Source organism: Equus caballus, chromosome 3 (assembly GCF_041296265.1).
Source record: "Equus caballus isolate H_3958 breed thoroughbred chromosome 3, TB-T2T, whole genome shotgun sequence".
Lineage (NCBI taxonomy): Eukaryota > Metazoa > Chordata > Mammalia > Perissodactyla > Equidae > Equus > Equus caballus.
The window spans coordinates 54685506-54707807 of record NC_091686.1 but is presented as its reverse complement, the minus strand read 5'-3'; the positions used below and the strand labels follow the sequence as shown (position 1 = coordinate 54707807).

Genomic DNA, 22302 nt, shown 5'->3' with positions numbered 1-22302 from the left:
GAAGCAAATACTTTCCAGCTCTTTAAGAAATCTTATCTTGCTTCTAAACACCTATAATATCTTTGACAATGACACTCTGCTTAGTTTCTTTGAATGGCAGGCCAAGGTTCCTGTGCAGTTTGATTGAGAGGTGTCAAGTGAGAATAAAAAAAGACGTAGGGAACTATCATCCCTGAGATGCCAATACTCCCACCAGAAATCTCTTTGAGGACTTTTAGTTTCCATCCTGACAATTTGAATTTTGACTATGTTAGTCCTCCATACTATATTTAGAAAGACCGGCTGCAGAACATTAATATAGTTCTAAGGGTCTAAAGATTTTTTAGAAGTCTGTAAATTAGCTCACTGATCGTCTAGAACGGTGCTGAGGAAAATTAAACAATGTTAAGTATTTACAAGTTCATTAAGAACGTGTGGTAGACTGAAAGTGATCCTATATGGTTTACAAAAAGGCAGACCCTTCACAAGAAACAAGAGGTATTTTGAGTTCACAATCGGTCCAGCGAAGCCAGATTATGCTAAGAAGGCCGCTCTCGTGTTTACTGCTCAACATTAAAGATGTGGATGAGTGAGAACAGTCGGCTGGAAACGGCACCTAATGAGACAAACGCCTGCTGGTGGGACAGAAACAGGTACAGGCGTAAGACAAATGATCTCAGCCCCCCGGGGCCCCTTTCAAGGATCCAACTTCTCCACAAATAGCATTTACATCTTTGGAAACGCACAAGGTTTAAGTTTGCCAAGAATGAATGTCTAAGTATACATGAGTTAGATAATGGCAGGCCGAGAACATCATTTAGGCTGAAAGTGTGTATTTGTACACACAGAGTAGTTGGAGGCAGAGTGTGGCCCTTGGAAGTTTTGAAACAATCACTGTTTAAAGTTCATGAAAAACACACTAAATCATTTTTTGAGATTTGGGATTCATAAATCTTGTACCTCTCCCACTCTGCAGTGCCTTGACGAATTGGAAGACAGATTCAAGGAGGCAAAAAGGGACCCAATTATAACGTTAGTTTTATTAATGGTTAAGCTGGATTGGAGGACATGGCTGGGCTTTCTATCTCCTTCTAGGAACCCAGACTGCAGGACCCTGACTTATTTACCCAGGAGTAGGCGGAGAGGCTGGAACTATACAGCACACACCTGGATGGCCCTGGGCAAGATGCTGTTACACCTGGATATGAGACAATCTAAACTTCAATACAGGCGATCCATGCCGTCATCACAAGAGTCTATGTGCCCTGAACTCCCACCGCCTCCTGTATTTCCCTGAATGCCAAGCTCTCATCCCTCTTACTGAGCAAGAGTAAAAGCACATACATGTACACATACACACACACACACACACACACTGCTGTGCCATCAAGAACAGGAAAAACCATGCTTCTGATGACCTGCAGGCATGCTTGATTCTATGGGAATTCTATTTTAATTACAGGAGAAAAACCTTTCGTTGTAAATACTTTCAGCTCCACTGCAGATTCCTAGCAGAAGTGTGTCACACTGAATATCAACTGATTCGATATAAACATCTAGGGCTAAAAGAATAATTTCAACAGCAGTGGCAAAAGCAATAACAATAACAACAAAAAACAAAGATGGTAAATTTTAATCTATATTATGTTTATTATGGAAAATGAAATGCAAAGAAATCATATTTAAAATTTTTTTGAGGGTAAAACTAAATCATCAGTTGAATTTCTTTCATTCATCCATTCAAAAATCAAATCCAAAATGAGGGTGGAAGTATAAGTAATTCCAAAATTGTGATCTATCCTTATATAAATAACATTCCATCTTTTTTCTAGGAAATGAAATTTCATTGGTAGGTCAATTTCCAGAGGATGGGGACTTTCCTGACTCAACCACTTTATGACCGTTGTATACAGATATCATGAAAAAACACAGCGTTAGATTCTAATATTGATACATCCACAAATGGAATTTCATTTTGAAAATTACTGTTTCTTTAGTGATTTAACATTACACTAGACTTTTGGTCTTTCTCAGCTGAGTATTTACACACATGATTCTCACATTGACAGCTATCATTTTTCTGGGTGGCATTTAAATTAATACACATCTTCCAAAATAATTACATAAATTTATCTTTTAAGCAATGGTAAATGTTGACAAACATCAAGATTTCAGGTATGCTGCTTTTATAAACAACTATGTTTTTAGTAGTTAAAAAACACAGCCAGCTATAGCTGTAATTGTAGTGTTGTTATGGTTGGTTAACCTTTTATTTTTATCTAAGATATAAAGATGGCACTTTCATTCTCTAAAACACAAATATGCATTAAATGGCATTATTAACTTTCTACTGAGAAGTGGTTCTATTTGCACTTTACCACAGAAATCTCTATTAATGGGCAATTCTGGTATTTCCATTCATAACTTCAACCTAACACCCAGCCAACATAATTTTTAGTGTCAAGGAATAGGGATCAAATTATGTTAGGTTTTAGGAAGCAGATCAGTCTTTTTGATCTCTAATAGAGTATTTCCTTTTAGAATAAATGAGAGAAACTCAAGCAACATCAATTCAGTGATGTTGTCCCAGTGTTGACATTTGCAGGCTAATGACTCTAATCTTGTTATCCAGCCCACACAGCATCACCTGTTATCAATAATAGTAATTTATTTGAGTCCATCTTAAGGAACTCCCAAGTACTCATATCCTATTATCCTACCAACATCACCTGTAATTTAAAAAAAATTTTACTCCTTGACTTCTCTTTGGTGTTGCTAAACATTGTTTCGCCGATTTCAAGAGAAGAATGCCTGCAATCATCTTCCACTTCGAGTGATTACACTCTTTTGAAATCTAGGAATATATCTCTAAAAAAAGTAGGGGTTTTATCAGTCTGTGCAAATAAACACACTAATAAACGTACAAATGGAGTCTATAAAACATGATCGGTTTTCCCCAGTGTTTGCCCTTTCCAGATATAAAATTAGGTGCTTAAAGAACAACATTAAAACTTTGCAGCTGTTCAGGTACCACCAGTCTGAGCCTCAGTGAGATGCTAACTAGATTTTCACGGCCCAGTGGGGCTGGGCTGCCCTAAGCACCAAATCTGCTACCAGGGAGTACCACCACTTAACGGGGAGCATCTGATCCAGTATTAATATATGTAAAACGGAACAATCATGGAAAGATGCAGTTTTCAATTAGTTGTTTTAATTTGTGATTTACTTAAATATATTGGTATGAATAAAATGCATTTATGTGTGCATATCTATGTGGGTAAGCTATTTACAGTTATGTTATGTATACATTTTTATGTGTAGAAAATGCAAATACACGTTGATTAGCCCTTGTGAGGCTTTTGAACGACTGTTTCTTCTTTCTGCTTTCCTGCCACTGCTTTGAGGATTTAGATAATTCATACAAGGTATGTACACAATCACACCCATAGTATGTACATCCTAGTCACACACTTAACACAGAGAGGATGTGTGAGGAATGTAAATCATCCCGGTGGTCAAAGAACTGACCTTACCTGTGACTAATGGTGTGGGTAATTAGCCCTGGCACATTTAGTAACATGCCAATGTCCTGATTACTATGTTCAGCCTTTATGACAATATGTTATCTACTCTGGGAGATGATTAAAAACAAAAAATAACAGCCCTTTCTGACCTTCAAAAATGAAAGGACAAATTCTGGTCCTGAATACACATGCAGACTTTTGTTGGCTTTATTCACTTTCGCACATGTGCCTACCTGATGACAGAACTTGCCCTGAAAATGGGATCAGCATGTTATTTTTTTCTACACATAAAAATAGAAAACCAACCACTCACAGACTGTACACACTTACAGAACGTATTGACATACCACAACCTGCTACAGTATTTGCACAACATATTGTTCACACATTTGTACAGCAGAGATACATACATTTAGAAATTTAGTAAGTGTTAGTTCATTTCTTTCTTGAGTTGTCAGGCCCTGTTGACCTGTCTTAACTTCAGTAAAAGGCATCTCCCGATACCCCTAAAACAAGAATTCGTCTCTCCTCTCCCCTAAGGATTGAGGAGTACGACTATAATACTGCAACTCCTGATCCACCAACATCATTTTAAGACATGATGGAGAAGATTATGGAAAGTAATTTACTCAAAGATGTGGTTAAAATAAATGCTAAGGAATCTAAACTGAAATCATTAAGAGATGCCGATAAACGTGGGTAAGCCCATTCTGCTCATTCAGTAATTGGCACTATATATAGCCTTTACATGATATTAAAAGCAATAATACAAATCAGAAAAAAAATTGGTTAGCTGCCTGAAAGTTTTGCTGAAGAACAGACAATTTAATTTTTAAAGTAACAAAGAGTACTGCTAGCAGCAATGTCAAAAAGCAAGCTATAATTTTAACCCCAGAAATAAGTGGATGACATCCCCATATCTCAAGAGATCAAGAAAGAAGTTAGCATTTCTCTCCCATTTAATTCTCCTTAACACACTTAAATCACTAGGGTGTCTCTCATCATAATTATCACCATGCTGGCTGATCATCAGTATCTTTTTCTGAAGTGTAAAATATGTGATTTTTATTCCTACTGTTTGGCAGCCAATCGATTTTGAACCCAAAGAAACTTGATGAAGCAGTAGTACTTAGAAACGCCCATCTGGAGCATCATTTTCTGTAAGGCATTATTGGAGGCCCCTTTTGATGTGAGTACTCACGTTTTAGCTATTTTTCATTTGAGAACCCCTTTTTCATAGGTAAGGCTGGTAATCCTCCAGGCAGAGTTAACTGAATCGCTCTTCTACATGCTAGCGTCCAGAAGAAGGATTACCACATAGTTAGCCCCTCCATTTCAGCAAAGTTTCCGATTGGAACTGTCTTGAGTTTTAAGCTGGCGAGACTTTAGGTGACTCCGTTTCTGTTTTGGCTAGCTTAAAACAGAGATGTGAACCACATCCCAACAACGCTCTCTAGGGCTGCACCTCTTTATGGAGCTCCTAAACACGTTTTTCCAGCAAGAAAGGAGAAAGAATGCCTTTGCTTATTTCTCCTGTGGGTTACAGTCAGTCCTCACAGAGCAAGCCGTAATATATAATGGCATGCCCATAACACATGCACTTGCTGGTATAACTGCCTCTTGTTGGCACATTATTGCTTGTCTTAATTTCATAGTCAACAGTCTTTATTCTCATGATTAGTATCTGAGATATCTGGGTCTTAAAAAAACCCACCAAACTTGTAAATGACATCTTGTTGCACCACTCTGGCCTCCACTGTCATTTCACCAAGGCCCACGGTTATTTAAATGTCCTTTATAATTATCATCACTTTGATAAACCTAAGAGCCAACAGTAATTTTTCAGGACTTTTTGTTGTTTCTATCTACTCGTATATACAGACGTATTGGATCTACTTTGAGAGAGGTTATTTCGTTGTGGCAAGTGAGTAGTTTAGCTGGTGTGTTCACAGTTAAAAGTAGCGGTAATGACCTCTGGCAGATGTCACTGATTACTTGTGAGACAGAATTTTTCCACCTCAATCGATCATCATTTATGTCCTTGCTCATTGCAAATCAAGTTTATTTGATTTTTGTAGCCAAGGAGAATTTTTTTTCCCCGAGGGTGGGATAAAGTTCATGGAAATCTGTTTCCTATTTACAAGACTAGTTTTTCCCCTTTTGCAAAAATGTCTGAAATTTTGTAGACATCCTTAAGCCCGTGTGTCTGCACAGATTAATTTATAATTACTCAGCCAGTTGCAGAATTTCATTAAGAAGGATACAGTTACAAGGATGGACAGGAGGGTCAGCACATCACCTGTTATTTGCCAGGTGGCAGCAGCTGCCCCACACACGGATTCAACCAAAAGGGCCACATATGGCATCGAGGAATGTTGCTAACAGCAAACAAAATGCCCAGATCTGAATATAAAATAGCAAACACTGAGGCAGACGTGGACAAGACTTCCAATTCACTGTGTCGACAAAACAGGGGGAGGGATAAGATGGTGAGCTCACTTAGCCAAGATACTGCTGAGTTCACTGTATTATCACCACAAAGGGAAATTCGCAGGCCTCATTTCTCAGACACCACTTAGGACAAAGCAGGAGAGAGTAAACAGCGTCATCTCCACGGCAGCACTGTAGATGATGGGAGAATCAGACAGGCAGAGGCCTACACAAGGCTACAAGGGCCCGAATTCAGTAAAAACACATAGACATATACGCAAACCTTATCCTAAAGTATTGTTTTTCTTTATACTGATTCTGAAAAAGTAGATATGGGGGGTGGTGAATTATATGGTACTAGAAGTGCACAAAATTTTTAACACTTACACAGTATGTAGGAGGGAGAGAAGATAATTTCTTACATTTTGGCAGCAAAACATTAACAGAGTGGATACAGCAAAGGGCAAACAATTTACATTGACAGCATGTTCATATATATCCTCTACAAACAAATTTTAAGTCACATCATACGCTATTCTTCATGTGGTATTTACAGGTATTCCCAGAATTTTAGGAACTCCCAGAAATGAGAGGGATAACATTAGAATAAGCTAGGAACACTAAAATCTCAATACTCTGAGACGCAACCGAAAGCATTTCCTCTTCTGCTTTGTACTTTAAGACAGCAAGCTCCTATTAAGGACTTGGTTCCCAAACTCAGCCTCTAGGGAATATGTTACACCTGCATATTTAGTAAAATTTATTTCAGTTTTTATATTTAACCCACAACATGGAGAACACTGGTATCCAAAATAACGAATATCGGACAATTCTAAAGATTAAAAAATCATCAAAAATCAAATTATATTCAATACAGCTGAACTTGACAAGGTAGGAAAACATACGAATGTATTTTATCAATATTTCATTTTGAATGCAAACAAAAAGGGTTCTGGTTAACTTTGACCTAACAAAATGTTCAACTTATGCCACTGATCCGAAACACAAAGGTTAATTAGGATTTTACTGGACGTACAGTAGTTGGTGTGTGGCATCAAAGCCAGCAATCCAGGAAGACATAATTAGAAAAGCACTAAAAATAAACATGTGACAGCTGAAGCGATGACATTTTTCTTGCGGTCATAAAAATAGCAAAATCAATATTTAAATTAAAAATTCTAGTATTCACTGGGTAAGTTGTATAGCATCTTAGCATTTTAAATGTTTCATTGTCTTCCAGAAACTGTTCTAACTCATCTGTCTTTTACTACTGGTTTAAGAAAGAAAAACAAACGGCTTTCAACCCCATGTGTGCCATGCAGCTAGGGAACAGCAGAGCAAGTTCAAAGAGGCTGCCATGCTGTGAACAAAGCTTTGCACCTTCATTTGTTGAATGAACCTAAAGACTCACAAATGATGTACCGAAGGTCTATGCTGCGTCACACGTCCAAGTGAAGGAAAATTTTCAAATAAAAGTTTTACTGTGAGGGGCTGGCCCCGTGGCCGAGCGGTTAAGTTCGCGCGCTCCGCTGCAGGCGGCCCAGTGTTTCGTCGGTTCAAATCCTGGGTGCGGACATGGCACCGCTCATCAGACCACGCTGAGGCAGCGTCCCACATGCCACAACTAGAAGGACCCACAATGAAGAATATACAACTATGTACTGGGGGGCTTTGGGGAGAAAAAGGAAAAAATAAAATCTTTAAAAAAAAAAAAAGTTTTACTGTGAGAACATCTAGGCTATCACAATGCAAAAACACTGCTGTCTTGAATAGGCTCCTATCTTATTTATCCATTTGATAATCTATTTCTGCTACTGTTTTTAAAAGCTGTTCTTTTTAGGAGATTCAATAGCAACAAGAAAGCTTTTGTAATATTTTGTGACAATCTTTAGAGTGTGGTAGAAGTAAAGACTAAAGGTAAAAAATAAAGATTAAGAAGTAAAGGTTAGTTCCAGCACCAAAGAAAACCAGTTAGAGTTACTACATCAAACAGTAAGTTTCAATTTGAGAGGCACAACGACAACACCAAATTTAGTTTAAATTAAATTAACTAATTAAGTTAATATTTGACAAATGCCTACAACTCTCTTAGGCCTCTGCTTCACTGAACTATTTATAAATCATGTGATTACTCCAAACTCATGAAAATAAATATTATTACCAGATGCTGAATTCTTCCTTTTCTCCTCTTTTAATGCAGGAACAGCCTGTGCTAGCCACTTCCCAGCAGAGGACAACCTGGGGCCCACCCATCTGGAGTGGGTACTGTTGACAGCTGCTACTGTGTACACAGGGTGTTCTCTGTGTATGCACGGCACGTATGCCAACGGGTAAGGGAAGTAGGCAGTGAGCGAGAGATGGCAAAGGCATCTCCCACAGACGCGCCACGAACACCAACAATACAAATGGGTATTTAAGGCCAAAAGAGAGAGTTTTAGACTAGATCTCTAATCATTAATAGTCATCTGATTGCTAATTAGATGATAATTTCTACTTTAGACAGCATTCTTAATAGAGGCCAATTGATAAAAAACTGAAAAATGTGCCTAATTAAAAAATTCACTATAAGTTCCAAGTATAACAACTGTAATTACGTTGTCAGGCTCTGAGAATGCTGTGACCAGGGTCTACGTATGCAGGCTTCATGTACAGTCCAATTGCTTTGAAAGACATCAATGGCTATTAACTAATGTAGGTTGTGTTCAGTGTAGCTTGTGGTGTTGAAGTTCAGGTATGATTTTCCCTCATATGTTCAGAGTCTGCAAAAGAGAATTAAAATGAAAAAAAAAAAAAAAAAAAGCCAAAGCAGAGATTGGGAATTTACAGCACAAATGGCATTTATGAGTCTCTGGAGAGAGAATAGATGGCCGGACACTCTCTTCTGGCTCATCGAGGGGAATGAGTCCAGAGAAGGCAACCAGCACCCCTCCAACGTCCAACGGTCTGATTTTCTAAATACAAGGTGGAGACCAGCGCTCTCCTTTGGTGACTCCAGGAGGGGAGGCGCTCCCGGGCCCTGGCTCACGCTCCTCTTCACAGTACCCAACCCTCAAGCCACTGCTGGTCATCCCAGCTGGTGCCCTGCAAGACACTCGCAGGTCCCAGGGACATGCTCCTCTTGCAGAGACAGGTGAGGGCTCTCAAGGGCCATAGGTCACCCAAAGCTCAAACTGTGCTCTAGGAAAGGCCTCTCCTTTTATTGGGATCAGAGGATGAGATCCGATGGTATTTCTCTTAAAATCAATAAGGCTGCAGAGGTTACCTTTTTACCACAGATTAGAAACTTAAGCAATCAGGGGGCCCCAGTCTACACACAAAAACTGTGAGAAAGCTCATGTCCTACTTGGTGCTGACTTCATTTTCTATTAGAAGCTACTGAACCAAAGCAAGAGAAAAACTACATCCTGTTTACAAGTCTAAATTAAACATACTGTTTTTGTTACTCAGGATGCTTTCGTTTTTTCAACACAGAAAAAAGAGTGTTTGGTAATTGGCTATTTATGATTCCTCACCAGAACCTTAACATTCTCAGTAGAATGTCAGTGGAGAACACCTCCGTAAAAATTTAGCATTATCAATAATTCGATGATCTCTTCAAGAATTCAGTGGCCTGTCCTTCCTCTCGGGTAAGGAAATATGGATTTAATCTGGTCATAATCACAGAGATGCACCTCGCCTTCAGTGCAGGAAAACCTATATAAATAAATTCATGTTTTATGTGGGCAGTCAAAAGCTTAGCTAATTTTCCTAATATAACTTTCTTACATTTATTAACAGGTATAACAACGTTTATAAAAAGGGTTCTCTACAGATGTTTACAAATATTAATTCATATTTGCTATTTTATGCATTTAAATGCTTTTACTGAATATCATCTGAGTCAGATTTGTTTCAACTTTTTACATTATAGTTCTTATCATCTACTTAAATTTTATGTGGTAACAGCATTCTTATTGCAACAGGACTAGAAAGTATAACAGTGTTTTTGCTAATAGTGTTATTACTATTTTTAATATAAAGCAGGGACCTTAATGGAAACACCACAGTGTGATAAATTGAGGCAGTAATACAAAATGACACATGTATAACGATTATGATAGTTTTACAAGCCACACCATATTAAAAAACCCAGTGAATATTGTTTCCTCTTAATTAAGGTCATAAACCCTCAGTGAAACTTGCTTCTCTTCTCTAGTTCTTTCTAATTGAAATGATATTTTTATTTATGGAGGCCCAATCAAGGGACCCCATAGTTCTCAATAGCAATTTCCTATAGTTAATACTTGCTTTCTCTTCCTGGTCTCAGAAAAAAACCTACCTAAGCTTTGACAGAGACCAACACCCACGAAGACCGAAAATGCATACAAGGGCTCCACACACGTTCTTTTCAATCTAACACAGAAGAAGGGGCGGGACGAACACAGCAGTTGGGGCGACGGAAGTTCTGCAGCATGGACTGGAAAACGCTGTGCTGCCTTCCTTTGAGCTTTTTATTTGAAGAAGCATCTGAGGAAATGGATCTCCGGGTCTGGCTGTTTTGAGCTTTGACTAATTTCTCGTGTTCTCTGATTTGTCTTTGTAAATGGTTCTGGATGGCGATCCCCAGGGACTCGGGGTCCAGCGAGGCGCCGTACACTTCCCAGGTCATGCCCTGCTCATCCCACACGACGTCCCTGACACGCTTGGACTGCTTCAGCTGGAGCTTGGCGTCGGCACCGAGCTGCTTTTTCTTCTCCCCGGGCGTGAGTCCCACCTGAGCCGCAGCCGCGGTCACGTTGAGCTTCTGCTCCTTGAGGAACTCGCTGACCCGGCTGCCGCGGCGCGGGCTGGCTTTGACCGAGCGAGAAGGGGTCTTCTTGCCAGAACTTGGACTGGAGTCGCCCAGGGAATCAGACGGCAGGCTCAGGCTGGCGGTTGTCTTGGTCTGTCTGCTTTCTTCCACGGCGCCCTCCTGGTTCCTTCTAACTGGGGATGGGGTGGGGCTGGCAGCTGATCCCGTGCCTCCACTTTCTTGAGATCTAGGGTTGAGCAGTAGGGTTTTGCCCTCTGCCTTTGCTCTTGCATCGAGGACATCGGTGCCGCTAGATTCTTGTTCTTTTACTATCTGAGGGGACGCAGGCTTCTTTTCTCTCGCATCTCCTTTATTATTGGGATCCAAGCTCCCAGACGGGTCAGCTTTGCTGGCAGGGCCACAAGAGCCGGCGAATTTGCAATCTGGGTCTGTTTTGTGGTCATTTGTGGTTTTCACTGCAAACTCGGACGACTTGGTTTCAGGTTTCCCTAAGCCACGACTCGTTTCAGCTTGATTGTCCCCACTGAGAGAAATCTGGTCCGTGGGGCTAGCTTTCAGGGAGCTAGAATTAGTTCCCGAAAGCTGTTTAGAGGTGGGCTCTTCCCTCACTGGGGTCACTCCTGCTGACCTCCCATCTTCTTTACCCGTATCCTGGGCCTTACTGGATGCCACAAGGGTGGATGAGGTTTTAAGGACCTCAGCCGATGGGCTCACTGATTGACTTTCTCCTTGGAAAGCTGTGGAAACAGCCGCAGCAGCCTGGATGCGCACCTCTGGCATCATGCTGGGGCACTGACCCGACTCCTCGGGGGCTACGGTGTTGTCAGATAGCTCCAACGTGTGGCTCCCGCTGCCGCGGCCGTGGCAAATGACACGCAGCTGCTCTTGCTGTTCGAAACGCTCAGGAGCGGGCGTTTCCTTCAGGAGTGCAGTGAGGATGCTGGGGCTGGTGGAGACCGACCTGCTCTCGACACTCGCCACTGCCTGCACCTCAGCATCTTGCCGAGCCCTGCTGGGAACCTCCCTGATCTCACCCTCCTCACCTTGGCTGGTCATGGTGCCCGCTTCTTTGAACCTTGATGCCTGGTGCTGTGCTGGCAGCAGCACCTTCTCCGGATCTGCAGGAAAGGAACCTTTGCTAGTGAGGTGAGATGGTGGAGGCGTCACAGAAGTCACGGGCTGGGCGTCTGAGGCAGTGGCAGAGGGCTGTTTGGTCCCTGAACATCCATCTTCTCTTGCTGGAGATTCGCAGGACCTGGCCTGGGAGCCGCAGACAGCTGGCTGCCTCTGCCCTTCTGGAGAAGGTGCGTGACTGAACGCCTTGGTGGCTGCCTTTGCAGTGTGCACTGCTCCCTGGATTGTTTCTTGGGAAGGAAAATCACAGGGCACTTGATCGTTGCTGCTGCTAAGGGTGCCTCCCACAGGACAAGTTGACTTCTCAGGTTGCTCTCCATCTGAGGTTCCCTGTGATTTCACCAGCATATCTTCAGGTCCTGATGAGGGGCTGGCATTGGGCTGGTCACCTGGGATGGCCTGGTGGGTGTGTTGAGTGGCTGGCATTATAAATGCTGTGTTTATAAGATCCTTTCCTGCTGCAGAATGCGGGCCTGGGGCTGTGGGCTCGCTGCTTCCCGGCAGCAGGGTATTGCCAGGAGAGTTGAGTGTGGGAGATGCCTTCTCCACCTCATTGAAGATGCCAGGAGAAGACATGTCTGGCTGGGTGGTCTCATGCTCACAGGCGTGCATCAGGGCCTTGGTAGCTGCCCTGGGGCTGAGGTCTGGTTCTGCAGGAGCGTCTGAAAGGCCATTGGTGTTCTCGCACAGGAGGGCTGATTGAGGCGGAGGTGAGACAGCTGGCACCTCTTCTTTTCCAGAAGCTGCAATCAGGGAAGTTGTAGCTGATCTTAGAGGGTCAGGTACAGTCCCCATGGAATTTCTTTTCAGGAAACCCTCAGAGCTGTTCCCTGAGTATGCTCCCACTGGGAAGCAGTCGTAGCTCAGCGCGAAGACACAGTCAGAGAGGGGCCCTCTGAAGGGTCAATCTGTGAATCAAGGAAACGCTACCATTAATACAGTACAGCATGTAAGGACTGAAATACAGCAAACTGTCATTTGTATAAGATCTCATAAGCACATTAAATATTTTCTTCCCATATCTGTTGATATAAAAATAGACCTTGGGAAGAACGATTTCGTGAAAAATATTTTAATTACGCAAGTATTATTTTGATATATTAGTTTCTGCTTGCATCCCACTGCTGTCTAGCAAATAGGTTTTTAATGTATTTACCGAAGAGTTTGATAACTACCTCAAAAGTCATTTGTGCGATCTGATTTACCAGATATCAGAAAATCCTGCAAAGCTACTGTAATCAAATCAGTAAGTACTGAAATAGGCCTAAACAGATATGGGAAGTAGAACATCTAGAAATAGATTCACCTATAAATAAGGATTTAATATATGACAAGAGAGGCACTTCAATTTAGTGGCAAAAGGATGGATTACTTAATATAAAATGCTGGCAAACTGTTTATTCATCTGGAAGAAAAGAAAATTAGATCTTTATCTTACACCAGTTCGAAAAATAAAGCCTAGATGGATTAAAGGTTAACATGTTAAATAAATAAATAAATATCCTGTAAAAAACTCTAGGAACCATAATATAATCTAGGGGCAGGGAGGGTGGGCTTCTTTTGGCAAGGCAGAAAATACTGAAACTATAAGAAAAAGTATAAACATAGATGACTAATCAAAATTCAAAACTTTTGCATGGCAAAAGATACCATAAAGAAATACAATGGATTTGGAAAAAAAAAAAAAAGTTTGCCACTCTAGAGGACAGGCAGAAATACCTATAATATAGCAGAAGCTCTTAAAAATTTACAAGGACACAAAATAGTTTATTGGAAAAATGGATAAAGAATATGAAAACGCAGCTTGCCAGATAGGAAGCCCAACAGCCAACAAACTTCAAAAGATGATCAAATGCATTTGTAGTCAAAGAAATGCAAATAATTTAACAATGAGATATTGCTTTATACCAATTGCACTTGAAAAATTGAGAAAAAAAAAAAAAGAGTTATAACTCTTAGGCCAGGGGAGACCTAGCAAAAGGAAGTATTTTTATTAATTATAAGACGAAATGGGTATGGCCACAGCTTTCGTAGGGAAACAGTTTAGTTCCTAAAACTAAAAATACAGATGTCCTTGACCCAGTGATCCCAATTTTATCAAACGAAATAACATGCCGGCATATATATAGGTATAAGTATGTTGACTGAAGTACTATTTGTAAAGGCAAAAAACTGGAAACAAACTGATCTCCATGAATAGGGGAGTGGTAGAATAATCATGACATGCCTCTACTGGAAAGCACTATGCAGCCATTAAAAGAAACAATTAATGAGCCAGTCCTAATGGCCTAGTTGTTAAAGTTCAGTGCACTCCACTTTGGTGGCCCGGGGTTCAGTTCCCAGGCATGGAACCACACCACTCCTCTGTCAGTGGCCATGCTGTCGCAGCAGCTCACACAGAAGAACTAGAGAGACTTACAACTAGAATATACAACTATGTATGGGGGCTTTGGGGAGGAAATAAAAACAAAAACCCCCCAATTAATTAGGCTAGAACTTTTCACTTGGGAGGGATTTCCCCAAGGTATGGTTGAATGAGAAAAGCAAGGTAGAGGAGAGGGTATATGTGTTTCATTTTTGTAAAACAATGACCTAAAACACTCCATAGGTTTGTGTTGTGTGTGGGTGCAGATATGTTTGTATATGATTATATTAAGTCTAAAAATATTTAGAAGGAGACATATTAGGTGTTAAATGGAGGGCGTGTGATGAACTGGGGACAGGGCAAGAGAGATAGAGGTAACCAAAGGTGGGAAAATACTGAATTTTACAAAGTACATCTGAAAATTTATCTGTGTGTGTTTACATATAAACATTTTTTTGGAAGAATAACCAGGCACTGGGTGATGTGGATAGAGCAATGGTTCAGAAACTAGTGGATGACGGTGTTTTAATATTACCTCATTACCCATAGACTCTGACCCCATGCTAAACACTTAATCTTTCTGGACCCCAAATTAACTTGTTGGCAAAATGAATTATTATGATTTCTAAGGACCCTTCCACCCCCCCAAATTCAAGGCTCCTACTTCTTTGCATGTGACGGATAATAAATCAAACAGCACAATCTTAAGTTGGGCTACAAAGGGTCAAAATAAGGTAAAGGCAAATCTGGTCGGGCCCAGATTTTGAAAATATATCATTGTATCTTTTGGTTCAATGTTATTTGGCTGATCTACTATCATATGAAGTCTAACAATAAGTCCAACTTACTGGATAGCTCTTCCTTCTAACTTCATTATGCATGTTAATGGGTTGAATATTTTCCCATCCTTGATCTCAACTGCTTTCTGCTCATTCAAACCACTTCCCCAGGTTCATGTTCATTTCTTCCTCACTGGAGTTCTCTGTGGCACTCACTTGCTGTGCCCCACATCCATCTTTCCATCTCCTTCTTTTGCATCTGTCTTATTGCACCTTTCCTCCCAGTCCTTCCCCTCCTCATTCTCAAAAACGCCCATTCTTCAAGGCCCCACTTAAATCCCATTTCCGTTCTGAAGGCCTCTAATGCCTTCCAGGCGTAAAGTCTCTCTCTCTTTTTAAAGTCCTACAGCTATGGTCATTTGTGTCCTTTGTATTGTGCTTTTTATGCACTGTTTTTGCACCGCTGTTACCTATATAAATGCCTCATTTCCCTGAAAGTCCTTCAAGCCCCAGGACGGAAGGGGACAAGCTGATTGATTTCTTTTAGTTTACTCCGCAGGACACACTGCAGGGTCTTGCGCATGAAAAAGTGTTGATTGATCCCATTTGCCTCCAAAATGGCCATGATTAATGCCCTGCCAAACTTCAAAATAACAGGAAATTTTAAGGTATAGCATGAAATATTAATGAAAACACAATTAAAAAGAGTACTGTTTTTGGAAGTAAGAAAATGGTTGTTCTTATTTATTAAACTTTCTATTTCTGCAATCCAGGTTTAGACAATTAAAAATAAGTACATTGGACACCTGCTACAAAAAACTGGAAGGTCTCCTAAAGCCAGGAGTACAGACTGTCTCCCTTGTCATGCGCCTGGAGCCAAGAAACCTGATCTGCCAAGAGGACTGCACAATACGAACAGCTCAAAGTTCAGCAACTGAAAGTTGAGAGACTTAAAAAATGGTGAGGGATTTCACACAACTCTCAGAAGTCACTGCATTGACTTCCATTTCGCATGGATAGCTGATTGTACAAGTTTGATTTTGAAGGGGGGGTTTTCTTTTGTTTGCTTTGTTAATGGAGGTTAAATTATCCATCAAGTCAAGACTCAAGAAGAAAAGCCCAGATTGCTTGGCTAACACCTGTAATTAGAAATCTCTTCATTGACAGGCAGAGAGGAAATCAACACTACTCTCAAACCTATCTGCTAATGTAACCGTCACAGCATCTCCAAGGCCCTCTCGAGAGATGGCCGGAGGCAAGCCCCCAACCCATGCCTTTTCCCCACCTCTCCCCAACAAATAGCAGAAATCTTTAGTCTCCAATAGGTTAGACACATAGGAGATTTTAAAAGTGTAATTTCTCAGTGGTTTACAGAGTTGTCTTTAAAATCTTCCACAGTCCATTATGACAAGATTTAACCTCTAAAAATGAGGTTGCAAATAGGTGGCCCTCAGACTGAATGAGTCCCTCCTGCAGGTGTGTGTGTGTGTGTGTGTGTGTGTGTGTGTGTATGTGCGTGTCCTGCGTAGTTTGCCCTTCCCTCCTCTCTTTTTCCCTTTCCCCTTTCTCTCTTCCCTCCTTCCCTCTTCCTTTTTCTTCCCTTTCTTTTCTTTCTTTGCCTTTTGAATTAAAGAGACTTTTCATAAAAATCCAGATTTTGCTCTTTTTGGTTCCCTCTAAAAACTCCAAAGGTATGCATTTCCAGATAGCAACACTAGATGGCGCTGATATGGGCTGGTTGCTGAGGGCAAGGACTCTGCAGGCGGCCCCTTCCCCACCTGCCCCGCCTCACTCCGTTACAGTAGTACCCGTGCTCCCGTGAGCAGCTGAGTTTGACAGCTTTGCTCTGAGAGCACTGACAGAGTAGACTTCCCAACTTAAATTTTAGTCTGCTGAGGGCAGTCTGGCATTACCTTTAAGAGCATGGGCCCTCTGGCCAGATTCCCCACATGAGAATCAGTTCCACTTCCTACTGTGTGCTCAGGCAAGTAACTCAACCTCAGGTGTCAGTTTAATGTATACATTGAGGAGAATAATCATAGTACTGCCTCACTGGGCTGTTGTGAAGAATAGATTTAGGCTTTAGGAGAAACAGCATCCTGGCATCTATTAAGCATTTTATAAGTGTTAGCCTCTTTTAAAAAGCTCAATATTTAAGCTTTGATCTGTGTTAAGGAAAAAATTATTCTGACACTTGTTAAAATGGTAAGGAAGACATTGTGATAAGTGTCAAGACTACTGCAGGAGGAGAGAGAGATCGAGCTCAACTCCAAATGCAACAAGAACAAGTGAGGATTTATAACCAAGGAGCAGGCTGGGGGTGGTCAGTGGCTGGAAAATGACCAAGAGGAGACATCAAGGGCAGGGGGATTCTTGCTAAACCTCTTCTCAGGATTCTTGCAGAAGGCAGCTCAGGCAGCCGTCACCTGGGGGATGGTGGGATGAGGAATCTGATTGGATACTGAGGATGATCAACTATCAAGGGTCAGGGATTCTCTCTAAACTGGCGTAGAAGGATTCTTGCTAAAACTGGACTCTGCAAGCACAGCCGTGGAAGACCAAGACTGAGGCATAGTTGAGAAGAGGGCTCAGAGAAGCCTGAGGAAAGTTTGGTCAAGGTGGGAGTCTTTGTCATCTGCGCTGGAGAATATGGGTTTTCTTATAAGACTCTCTGTGCCGTTCTGAATTCCTTCTGAATCGCTCATGAATCACACCGAGGCTAATGGCATCTCTAAGTGAGTTTGATGGGAACTGGATTCTCGATAGCAGCTCCCTTTAGCACTTTTGCCCTTAAAACCACAAGCAAAGATTTAAAGCCTTGCTCTGGCAGTGCAGCAGGCCTGCAGGGTTAATACCATCCACCTTTTACACGGAAGGAAACTGAAGCCCAGAGGGTAAGTAACTGTCTCAAGGCTGAATACCTATAATTCCTGTTGAACTGAATTCTAGTGGATGCTAATGTCTAGGTCCCATCTATGCTGCTTCCTTATTATCTGTAACTCTGGAAAGAAAATGGAAAGAAAGGAAAAATTTAAAAAAAATATATATCTCTCCAGAGGAGAGAGAGCCTTTTTGCAAGTGGTTTGAAACTCAAGGGCAGCCTGGATGGCATCAACACTGACTACAAGGACATTCATAACTGGTCACTTTATGAAAAGTCTGGCTTGTTGAAAGCTGACACCACCACTGCTCATTCTGAAAATAGTGGGTTCCACTACTATGCCATGCTGCCTATTTTCATAATGGACATACCCGCTTAATAAGACAGGAGGCAGGGAATCTCATCCCTTTGTGACTTGCTCCAAGGCTCTCTGGTGGGACGAGCACTAGACAGAAAGAACGGAGAGAGGCTCGGTGGTTCTGGACCACCAGCAGGATGCTGATATACTGCAGGTCATGGGGATAATCCTGTGGGCAGCAATTGCCTTTGCCCACTTCAGAAGGGCTGCATTGCAGGGACAAGGGCTCTGGGGTGTCATCACATTTCTTTAGTGACATTAGGCAAATGTTACAGGGACCTCGATGAGTACCTCTGTCTCCAGCCATCTGACAGCAGCTTTTAGTTCAAATGGATGATGCAAAGACCCTGAGAGAACAGTGAGGCAAGAGGTAAGAGACTACGAATACTCAAGAAAAGGATAAAGCAAAAAAATGTCGTCTGGCATGCTATTCCACTGATTCTACTTGCTCCCTTTAATCAGGAACCTTTGCCTAGATCATTTGCATTCGGAATCCAGCAGATCCTACCAGTGTGCAGTTTTCAGGAGAGGTGATTCAATCCTAGGATACACCCACAGCCTAGGAAAAGCAGTTCCTTCTTCTTCCTTGAAGAAAATCATACCCTCACACTAACAGCTGCCTTAAATGCACTTTTCAAAGATACTGACTGAAAAATTGTTTTTTCCCTTCGAACTGTGTCTAAAGCAAGTCTCAATGGCTGAAGAGAAAAGAAGGCTGCTTGCTTAGTGCCACTGACAGGGTCATGTGGACTTTCAATTATTACTGTTCCTTTAATAAAGGCTCATGAGACACGAGCTGCATCCCTTCTCCCTATCCAGTTCTTCTTTTTGTTCAGCACTGTTCTAGAAAAATGAATGCATGACTTGTTATCACATTGAATTCCATCGTAAGCAGGGCTGGACAAAAACCAAGAAGTAAAGAACGGTGTTATGCAGCATGAAGACCCCAAATATATCCTCCCTCTTTTGTCAAATACAATTTGAACAGACGGCGGCCTCTAAATTCACAATTGATGAGAATCATACGGTAGAAGCACTTATTTATTGCTATCTATATTCTAGACACTGCTCTGTGTGTGAACTTATTTAATCCTCAGAATAACCCTGTGAGGATGGTCCTACTAGGAGCTCCGCTTTGCAGATCTGGAGACTGAGGCAAGGTCATGCAAGCAGTAAGGGTAGAGACCAGATTTAAATCCGGATCCTCTGGCTCCAGAGTCCACGCTGGTAACCAATTTCACACAGGGGACAGATAGGGGCATTTCTTTTGTGGAGGCAAGCTCATCAATCTGGGCAAGAAGTATCATCAGACAACAAGAGAAACAATAGAAAACTCCAGAAATATAGCCTTGAAGCCATCTGACTAATTCAGGCCGACGGAGGTGATCCAGGCAGCACAGAAGTTCCTGCTGTTCATAATGATTAAGCCCATTTGGATGTTTTAAGGGCCACAGTCTTTTCTGAAAAACCTATGAAAACTCTGGGCCCTCTCCCTAGAAACACACATGCTCACACACACACATTTGCAGGTAATTTTCGGGGGTTTATGCCTGGGAACCTTTCCAGGACTGCTTATTGATATCCTTTGTCTAAGGGAAAATGCCACAAAATTTAATTTACCTGCCTCAAATTGTTGTTATAGAGCTTAAATGAAGTAAAATACTTAGCATGGTTTTTGGAAGATGATAGAATTAGCATTCTTATATTTGGGCATCATTGACCTAAGAAGGCATGAACTGTGCCATATATTTTATAGAGAATCCCTATTCAACAGTCCAACACTTAAATAAGTTTACTTTACATTCTCCTAAACCCCTGCCTAAAGACTACCATTTGAAGAAGAAACTTTCAGCTAACTTGAAAATTAACACAATAATGAGCTCTATTTTTTAGATTTGGGAGACGGAGACGTGGACTTTTGGGTTCTTTCTCAGCAAAATCAAGACTGAGGCTTTAATAACCCTGAAAAATTAACCTCTCAATAGCTCCATTTTTCAACTCGTGGAGATAATTCATAGCTAAATATCAAAGTTGCTGTTTAAAAATGCCTAAAATAAGTTTTTTAAAAAAGAAATGTGAACTCTTCTAGGGAAGAAATTACTAAAAAGCTTTTGTTCTTTTTTGCCTTCTCTAATCAAGCTGCCTCTTATCATTTACTTCGTTTGCCTGACAGATACTCAAATCTGAATGTTTGCTTCTTCTTGTGCAAGTCAGCTTTGAAGGACTTCAATTGCAGCTTATTTTAATTGCAAAGAGAATGCAACAGGATCTCAGGACTAAATGGTGGTTAAACAACAAGCTATTAGAAATAAACTAAGCAGTTCTGTATTTGCATTTTTTTGCATTTGCATTTTAAAATCATGTGTTGATATGATCAGAGCTGCCCTGCATCCCAATTTTCTGCAGGATATATTTAGCGCCACTCTGCCTTGCAAACAAGTATCCTTGTCCTTACTTTGTTCCTCCCTGACCTTGCTGACCAGCCGCTGTTTTCCTGGCTGCAGCACTTCCCCCCACGCCGTAGGGTTCTCATTAAAACCAGGCCTCCACTCCACCTGCTTTCCTCTGGTAAAGGCGGCGCCCAAGTGCAGATTGGGCACCTACGCAGAGACCCCTGCTCCTGGCTGCAGGCTGAAAGCTTATTAGCAATTTCTGCTTTGAGACACCAGTCAGGAGTCTCTCCTCCCAGCCCCATTCTTGGGTCTTTAATCATGTTGAAAGATGGGAAAGTGTCTGGTGGCAGTATTTGCAGTAATGGAGAGATGTGCAAAGGGGGTTGTGCCAGGAGCATGTCAGTGGGGCTCTTCTGCTCCTAGAGAAACAGGGAGACCTGGGAGAAGGCAGTTACAAGGTGGACCGATTCCGTAGGGCCTGGCGTCTGGACCTTCCGCAGTGCTGCCCTTCTGCTCTCCGTAAGGGGGACCCGAGTGCCTGAGGGACTCTGGGGTGCTCTTCCCTTGAGAAGGCAGTTTCTTTGCGGAGGGCAGGATCTTCTTTGGGTTTGGCCTGTGAGTTGTGATTTTGAAAAAAGAGAATCAAACGACCTGTCACTCTCCTGTTGTATCACTCTGAAGAGTCTGTAAACACTACGCGAGGCATCATAAGGTACTTCAAAGTTTTGATTTTTGCCCTTATGGAGATTTCAATCCATTTGAAGAGACAAGACAAATTCAGTCAGAAGCCGTAAGTGAGCAAGATAGTACATAATTAAGTGACTAACGCTGTGGTAATAAACTATACTCTATGGAAGTTCAAATCAGGGGGAAGGCCAACATGCCTTATTCAATTGACAATTCCTGATACAATTCTTCTGTAGGCTAGAAAAAACTGCCTGCAGAAGTCTAAAGAAATGTGGACATGTGAAATGAAGAGAGAGATGAAGCAAGTAAGAATTAAAAGGAATAGTCTTTGATTACAAATAAAATAATCCCTTAAGTCACGCTGCGACCATCAGGAAATACTGTTGACATCCACTCATTCATTTAACAAGCTGACTGCCAGACACCCAGGACATGAATGTAAATAAGATACATTCATGTTTTTGATGAGTTTGCAGTTGCTGCAAATCATTAATTTCAGTGCAATATAAATGTTGTAAAAGAAACAAAAAGCAAAAAACAAATATACTGTGGAAGCCCAGAGGACTTACCATTTTATTCGTCTTAGACCTTAGGTTAGAAAGAGTGGAGAATCCTAAGCTTTGTAGGATGTATTCAATATGATGGAGAGGAGGTAGATGTTTATCTAGGACAGATTGTCCTACCTCTGCACTGCTGGTCTTTTGGACCAGATAGTGCTCTGTGGGGAGAGGAAGCGGGCTGGCCCATCCTGTGCGCTGCAGGATGTTTCGCAGCATCCCTGGCCTCTACCCACTAGATGCCCGCGGCACCTCCACCTCCAGTTGTGACCATCAGAAAGGTCTCCAGACATTGCCGAATGTCTCCTGGGAGGCAAAACTATCCCCAGTTGAGAACCACTGATGTAGGAGATGAGCGCAGAAAGAAACATCCTTAGAATGAATACCTCTGAGTTGATGTCAGAGACTTGGAACTTACTCCAG

General features: G+C 41.6%; 1 protein-coding gene across 2 annotated transcripts in view; it reads right to left on the bottom strand.

Annotated features, from left to right (window-relative positions):
• Window positions 1-1605: 1605 nt before the first annotated feature.
• Window positions 1606-22302, bottom strand: part of GPRIN3 (GPRIN family member 3) — a 69495-nt gene continuing 48798 nt past the window's right edge. Inside the window, exon 2 of one of the 2 annotated variants that reach the window (XM_023636872.2) lies at window positions 1606-12767. In XM_023636872.2, coding sequence (XP_023492640.1) covers window positions 10321-12654 — 2334 coding nt within the window. In that variant the 5' untranslated portion in view covers window positions 12655-12767 and the 3' untranslated portion in view covers window positions 1606-10320. Of the gene's footprint in view, window positions 12768-22302 lie in introns of those variants that run through there. The other variant, NM_001257132.1, reaches the window with a different exon arrangement.